This window comes from Musca domestica, unplaced genomic scaffold, assembly GCF_030504385.1.
Source record: "Musca domestica strain aabys unplaced genomic scaffold, Musca_domestica.polishedcontigs.V.1.1 25, whole genome shotgun sequence".
In the NCBI taxonomy this organism is placed as follows: Eukaryota; Metazoa; Arthropoda; class Insecta; order Diptera; family Muscidae; genus Musca; species Musca domestica.
The window spans coordinates 1,728,764-1,736,881 of NW_026712277.1; the positions used below are offsets into that span (position 1 = coordinate 1,728,764).

The 8,118-nt window shown below is 32.5% G+C and overlaps 1 protein-coding gene across 1 annotated transcript; it reads right to left on the minus strand.

Moving 5' to 3' along the window:
- Positions 1-159: 159 nt before the first annotated feature.
- LOC101896409 (maltase A1-like) lies at positions 160-5,291 on the minus strand. The gene is made up of 5 exons (XM_005186270.4): positions 5,129-5,291; positions 958-1,994; positions 745-892; positions 351-687; positions 160-284 (listed from the first exon to the last, which is right to left on the minus strand). The coding sequence occupies exons 1-5, from the start codon at positions 5,274-5,276 to the stop codon at positions 218-220; spliced, it is 1,737 nt and encodes a 578-aa protein (XP_005186327.2). The 5' UTR covers positions 5,277-5,291; the 3' UTR covers positions 160-217.
- Between the last annotated feature and the right edge of the window lie 2,827 nt (positions 5,292-8,118).

Below are 8,118 nucleotides of genomic sequence, written 5' to 3' on the forward strand. Positions count from 1 at the left end.
TTGTTAATTTCTTTAAAAAATATTTTTTTTAAAAACACGTTTGTTAATTTCTTTAAAAAATATTTTTTAAAAAAATATTTTTTTTTTAAATCCTTTTCCTTTGGTCCTTGCATTATCCTTGAAAGAAAAAATATTGAATTATTTTTGAAATACATTTTATTTCGCTGCTGATTTTGTATTCCTCTACAGGATTTATTGAATTTTTTATTCAATATTTTTACACCTTCACCAAAACCGTTCCCACCTCAGCTTCGGCCACAAACTGGCCAGGATTTATGACTTGCCTACAGGATTAAAAAATGTCAGCTGTTAAATTTCCATTCAAAAATCCCCCTCCCCAAAACACTTACCCATCAACATTTTTCGAATGCACCGAAGTGGTAATAATTTCCGCCTGACTACCCAGCTGATAGTATTGATTCAGATTGATGGTCTGATCCTGTTTACCCAAATTCAGGACCACAACATACAGATCACTGCCGGTCTTCTGGCGTGAATAGATAATGATGTCATTGGGAATGGCTTGAATATTCAGTTCGCCATCCTGGAAGGAGGGTTCCTTGCGTAGTTTGAGCAACTTCTTGAATATCTGCAAATGGGATTGAGGGGCACGCATTTGGGCCAGGGCATTGACGGTGGCATAGTTATCGGCCACCGGGAGCCAGGTGTGATCGCCGGTGGTGAAACCTGAAAAAGATTTGATTCAAAATATTTTCTGGAGTTCTTAATAAATTTTCCTCCTACCAGCCAAATATGAGGCATCCCATTGATAGGGTGTGCGAGCAGGATCTCGGGACAGGCCATAGTAGGTCTGGGGATTGCCGTTACAGGCCTGGGGATCCACTGAATCCTCCCAGCTAATGAAGACATCAGTCATTACCAATTCTTCGCCCTAAAAAAATTAAAATCAAAACTTTTCAATTCTCGATTTTTACCCTCCCCCTCCACCCCTCTTACATTATAGGTAACAGCATTGCCGGGCAAAGTCTGCAGCAGAATATTAAACAAATCGGCCCTATTTACACCCAACCTTGATGCCAACCGCTTGTTGTCATGATTACCCAACACCCAATTGGCATAGACATCCTTGGGCATGCGATCCAACCATTTGGTGATGTGGCCCACAATATCCTCCGCCGATGTGTCATTCAAAACATTTGTCAAAAAATCAAAATTAAATGGCACATGGGAACCATTCCTTTGGCCATCCCCGTAAAATTTCATAATATTCTCAAAACTGGTATAGGCCTCGGTCAGCAGGATCCTGGTATCGCCACCATGTTCTTTTTTAAATTCATCCGCCAAGGCACGCCATTGATAGGCCATATCAAAAGTTTCCGGTTGATCATTCGTATAGATATGCTGCAGATGGCAATAATCATCTGGATCTGGACAGGCAGCCACATTCTCTACCACCGGTTCATCGGGATAGTTGTTATCCGTGCCCAATTCCTTTTCGAACAAAAATGGCACTGCATCGATACGAAAACCGGAAATACCCTTGGCCAACCAGAAACGCATGACATTCTTCATTTCCTGCACCACCTTGGGATTGCGATAATTCAAGTCAGGCTGTTTAATGGCAAATTGATGGAGATAATATTGCTGTCTCTTTTCACTCCATTGCCAGGCACTGTAACGGAAGGCACTCAGCCAATTGCTGGGTGGCTCACGCTCTCCCGTGGTGGCATTCACTTTGCCATTGTGCCAGACATAAAAGTCCCGATACTCGGGATCATTATCTTCGGATTTCTTGAACCATTCATTTTCATCACTCGAATGATTGGGCACAAAATCCAGGATAATTTTAATGCCCACCTCCTTGGCTTTTCGTATCATATTTTCAAAATCCTCCATGGTACCATATTCCGGATGGACCTGATAGAAATCGGAAATGTCATAACCAAAATCAGCCATGGGCGATTTGAAAATTGGTGAAAGCCATGCTGCCGTAAAGCCAATATCCTTGAGGTACTGGAGTTTCTCGGTGACACCTGGTGGTGGAAAATAAAATTGGGAATTAATTGACATCTAGAGATTGAAGCCATAAGGCAGGAAACAAGGGTTTAGGATAAAAAAAACTCTATATAATTAAAATTGAATTATTTTTGCTACCAAATAAAGAGAAAGAAACTGGGAAAATAATCCTCAAACATCCTTGCAACCATTTAAATAATGAAAGCCATTAAACTATTTTTTGAGTGCTTTATATTTTTCCGAAACGCCATCTATATTTGATTAACTAAAATAATTTATATCATTCAGAATTCTCATGCTAAGAAACGCCATCTACATTTAAAATTCTCCTCATCAACAAACTTATTATTTTATTATTTAAATGATTAGCAAATAAATTATCAACAACTTCTTTCCAGGACCAGAACTATTTTTTAGCGACATCTGAACGTGAAAATTATAAAATATATTTTTTAGCGACACCACAACGTTAATTTTTAAGGAGACGGCAAAAGGTGGAATTTTCAATGAATGCGTTTTTCCAGGCCCAAAATAAAGTCTATTTTTCTAGCGACCACTGTAAGTGAATTTTTCAAAAAATATTTTTCTTTCTAGGTCCAGAACTATTTTTTAAAGAATTTTTTCTAGCGACATCTGAACGTGAAAATTTAATTTTTTTTTCTAGCGACATCACAACGTTAATTTTTAAGGAATATATATTTTTTTTAGCTACATCACAAGGTGCATTTTTCAAAAGATATTTTTCCGATCGGCTCCTGAATGCCGACTTTTTGAATATAAATTTTCTAGCGATTTCTGAACTTGGATTTTTTTTAAAGAATACATCTTTCCAGCGACATCTGAACGTGGTTATTTTCAAAGAATATATCTTCTTGCGATTCCTGAATCTGGATTTTTTGAGGATATTTTTTGTAGGAAGTCACATCATCACCTACATCACAAGGTGATTTTTTCAAAACATATTTTTCCTATCGACTCCTGAATGTCGATTTTTTAAGAATATTTTTCTAGCGATTACTGAACTTGTATTTTTTTAAAGAATATATCTTTTGAGCGACATCTGAACGTGGATATTTTCAACGAATATTTTTTCTAGCGACTCTTGAACCTGGATTTTTTAGAAAATATTATTTTATAGGATCACCTGAACGCGGATTTTTTTAAAGATTTTTTAATAGCGTGCATTTTTTAAAGAAACATTTTTTTCTTCCAACACCTAAACGTGGATTCTTTTGGGAATATTTTTTTTCCTAGCGAAACCTCAACGTGGATTTTTTTAGAAAATATCTTTTTATAGGAATTCCTGAAAGCGGATTTAAAAAAATGTTTTAATAGCTTGTATTTTTTAAAGAATATTTTTGTTCTTCTGACATCTAAATGTGGATTTTTTAGGGAAACATTTTTCCTAGCGACACCTCAACGTGGAACTTGAAAATTTCAAAAAATTTCTAGCTGCACCATAACGTTAATTTTTAACTTTTTTTAGCTACATCACAAGGTGATTTTTTCAAAACATATGTTTCCTATTGACTCCTGAATGTCGATTTTTTTAATAATATTTTTTCTAGCGATTTCTGAACTTAGATTTTTTAAAGAATACATCTTTCGAGCGACATCTGAACATGGATATTTTCAAAGAATATTTTTTCTGGCGATTCCTGAACCTGGATTTTTTAGAGAATATTTTTTTGTAGGAACTCCTGAAAGCGGATCTTTAAAAAAAAGATTTTTCAATAGCTTGTATTTTTTTAAGGAATATTTTTTTTCCAACATCTAAACGTGGATTCTTTTGGGAATATTTTTTTCCTAGCGACACCTCAACGTAGAAATTGAAAATTTCAGTAAAAATTTCTAGCGACATCACAACGTTAATTTTTAAGGAATATATTTTTTTAGCTACATCACAAGGTGAATTTTTCAAAACATATTTTTCCTATCGACTCCTGAATGTCGATTTTTTTAATAATATTTTTTCTAGCGATTTCTGAACTTGGATTTTTTTAAAAAATACATCTTTCGAGCGACATCTGAACTTGGATATTTTCAAAGAATATCTTTTCTGGCGACTCCAGAACGTGGATTCTTTAGAGAATATTTTTATAGCAACTCCTGAAAGCGGATTTAAAAAAAAAAAGTTGTTTTAATAGCTTGTATTTTTTTAAGAACATTTTTTTCCTCCAACATCTAAACCTGGATTTTTTAGGGAGATTTTTTTGCAAGCGACACTTGGATTTTTTAGAGAATATTTTTTTGTAGGAACTCCTGAAAGCGGATTTTTTAACAAAAGATTTTTTAATAGCTTGTATTTTTTTTAAAGAACATTTTTTTTTATTCCAACATCTAAACGTGGATTCTTTTGGGTGAATTTTTTTCCTAGCGACACCTCAACGTGGATTTTTTAGAAAATATAATTTTATAGGAACTCCTGAAAGCGGACTTTTTAAAAAAAGAATTTTTAATAACTTGTATTTTTTAAAAAAAATGTTTGCTTCCAACATCTATATGTGGATTATTTTAGGAAAATATTTTTTCCTAGCGACACCTCAACGTAACGTAAATTTTTATAAATCATTTTTGAAGAGCGCCACCATTATGTCGGGTTTTTAAAAAAATCTTTGTCCGGGGCCACCACAAAGTGGATTATTTAAACCTTACTTTTGTTTGGATCACAAAAAGTGGAGTGTGGAGTAGGTATTTTTTTACATTATTTTTTCCAGGGCAATAATTATGATAATCTGTTGAAGAATATTTTTGTTGGGCGCCACCACGATCTGGTTGTTTTATTTATTCTAGTCGACTACGTAATGGAGATTTTTGAATATTTTTTTATACGTCAACACCGACTGGATTTTTTAAGAATTAGTTTTTATGAGCACCACCGCGATGTGGGGTTTTAAAGAATATTTTTTCAATGCGCCACCTTGATGTGATTTTTTTAAATATTACTTTTTTAAGGCTTCCACATTTAGTACTTTCTAAATTTTTTTAGGCCACCACAGAATAATTTTTTCAAAATATTTTTTAAAGTTTCAAATTGAGTTGTTAATGATATTTTTTTCAGGTTCCGTTTAGCTGTTTATATTTATTTTTCAAACCTTCACTTTGCTTTTTAAATGATTTTTTTAATAATTTTTCTTTCACTTCCACCTACCATTCAAATCTCCAATGCCATCGCCATCACTGTCACGAAAGGAGCGAGGATAGATTTGATAGAAATTCCCGTTTTCCCACCAATCCTTGGACCAAGTCTGTCCCATGAATAAGGTGGCAATCGCCAGGAGACACAATTGCAATTTCATGGCAAAAATATTTTTTTATAATTTATTTCTTTTTTTTAATTTTTCGTTTGCATCGATGGAAGAATATTTTCGCGAACCGATACCGTTATAAACTACTCGTTTTTAGATGAATTTTGGTTGCTTTTATAACAAAATATTGGCCATTTTTTCTATTTATTTTAGCTGGAAATATTTTGTGTTAATTAAATATTTTTTAACGCGAATTACAATTGTTTGGTCAACAAAAGTAACATTTTTAATTAAATTTACCTCTCAAAGTTTTTTAGAAAATTTCTGAGATTTTTAAGTGTTGCGAGGTGAGAAGAGTAAATAAAATATAAAATATCACCCCTTGGGGTTCGGGGAAAATTTAATTTTTTAGGGGAGTGAATTTTTGAAGAAAGAGAAAATTGAACAGCCTTGGCTTGTTTGTTCGGGACACCGTAGTATTTTGTTGTTGCAAAATGGTCAGGCTTTATCCCTTTAAAAAAAAAAATTGAGAAAATTATCAAATATCCAACAATAAATTACCTTGCCTTAATAAGGCAAAAAAAAAAAAAAAAAGAAAATTGTTTTGGATATAAATTTAATTTGGATATAAATTGAATAAAGGAATATGGAAGTAATTATTAAGATATTTTAAACATATATGGAGGAGATGAAGCCGATTGTCCCCAAATGCTATTTGTGATCCTTGAAAAAAAATTAGATCGTCAAAGAAAATATGTTTTTTTTTAATTAGCGATATTACAATGTAGATTTTTTAAAGAATGCTTTTGGATCACCACTAGATGGAGCCTCTAAAGAAAAAATTTTTTTCCTGGCCACACCTTAATTTTTTTTGAGGAATATTTTTTTGCATAATATCAACTCCTTGAAAAAAATACATCCTCGAAAAAATCCTTTTTTTTTAATTTAGTGACATCTCAATGTTGATTTTTTAGCAATAGCTAGAGTGTCATCAATAGGTGGAGCTCCTATCGTCAAAGAAAATATGTTTTTTTTTAATTAGCGACATTACAATGTAGATTTTTTAAAGAATGCTTTTGGATCACCACTAGATGGAGCCTCTAAAGAAAAAATTTTTCCTGGCCACACCTTAATTTTTTTTGAAGAATATTTTTTGGGATAATTTCAACTTCTTGAAAAAAATATAACCTCGAAAAATATACTTTTTTTTAATTTTGCGACATTTCAATGTTGTTTTTTTTTAGCGATAGCTAGGGTGTCATCAATAGGTGGAGCCTCTATCGTCAAAGAAAATATGTTTTTTTTTAATTAGCGACATTACAATGTGGATTTTTTTTTTAAAAAATGCATTTGGATCACCACTAGATGGAGCCTCTAAAGAAAAAGGATTTTTTTCTAGCCACACCTTAATTTTTATTTTTTGGAGGAATATTTTTTTGGATAATTTCAATTCCTTGAAAAAAATACATTCTCGAAAAAATCCTTTTTTTTAATTTAGCGACATCTCAATGTTGATTTTTTAGCGATAGCTAGAGTGTCATCAATAGGTGGAGCCTCTAAAAAATAAAGTATATTCTTTCTAGCGGCTTTCATAATCAGAATTTTTTAACGAATTTCGAATAACGAAAAAAATAATAACTCGTTAAAAAACTTTAGAAGAGAAGAAGTCAGTTGCCCTGAATTTAATTTTTGATCCATCCTTGAAAAAAATATTTTTTTTTATTAAAATATTATTATTTTTTTTTTTTGACAACCTTACAAAGCTTTCAAGTTCTCTTCCCCAAAAAAATTTGGATAAAAAATATTTTTTAAAACTGTTTATTTAATAAAAATTCCAATGCTAACCTATGACAATATTTAGCTCTCAAGAAGAGGAATCATCCCTTCTACTCATGAAAATGCATTTGAGTCATATTGATGTTATCAACGTTAAAGTGATGCCCACTCAAGTAGCATTGATTTTGAAATCGACAAACATTTCCAGCTGATAAAGTCGATATTGTTCTACGGGGGATCTTGAAGTTAAATATCAGTATTATAAATAGATAAAATTTAAGTACTTCAGAAAGGAAAAAAAACTTCAGTGAGTCTTGAAAAACTTTTTAAAAATTTCAGAATTATGGCTCTTAAGATTCTTAAAAAATCTAAGGTTTTGGCTCAATAAATGGCCACTAAAATTTCCGTAAAAACCATTTTTTCTGTCCTCTAAAAATTCCTTAAAAACTTTTGGTGGCCTTACAGAATTCTGTAGAAAAATCCGTTTGGCCCCTAAAAATTCCTAAAAAAATACGTATTTTTGTCTTTTGGTGGCCTCTAAAAATTCCTGAAAAATACGTATTTTGGTCTTTTGGTGGTTCTAAAAATTCTTAAAAAAAAATCCACGTTTTCGGGTTGCAGGTGGCCACTAAAAATTCTTTAAAAAATACACGTTTGGTGGTCATTAGGTGGCCTCTAAAAATTCTTTAAAAAAATCCACGTTTTCTGGGTTGTAGGTGGCCTCTAAAAATTCTTTAAAAAAATCCACGTTTTCTGGGTTGTAGGTGGCCTCTAAGAATTCTTTAAAAAATCCACGTTTTCTGGGTTGTAGGTGGCCTCTAAAAATTCTTTAAAAAATCCACGTTTTCTGGGTTGTAGGTGGCCTCTAAAAATTCTTTAAAAAAATCCACGTTTTCTGGGTTGTAGGTGGCCACTAAAAATTCTTTAAAAAATATACATCTTCTGGGTTGTAGGTGGCCCCTAAAATTCTTTAAGAAGTCCATGTTTTCTGGTCTTTAGGTGGCCTCTAAAAATTCTTTAAAAAATTCACGTTTTCGGGGTTGTAGGTGGCCTCTAAAAATTCTTAAAAAATCCACGTTTTCTGGTCTTTAGGTGGCCTCTAAAAATTCCTTAAAAA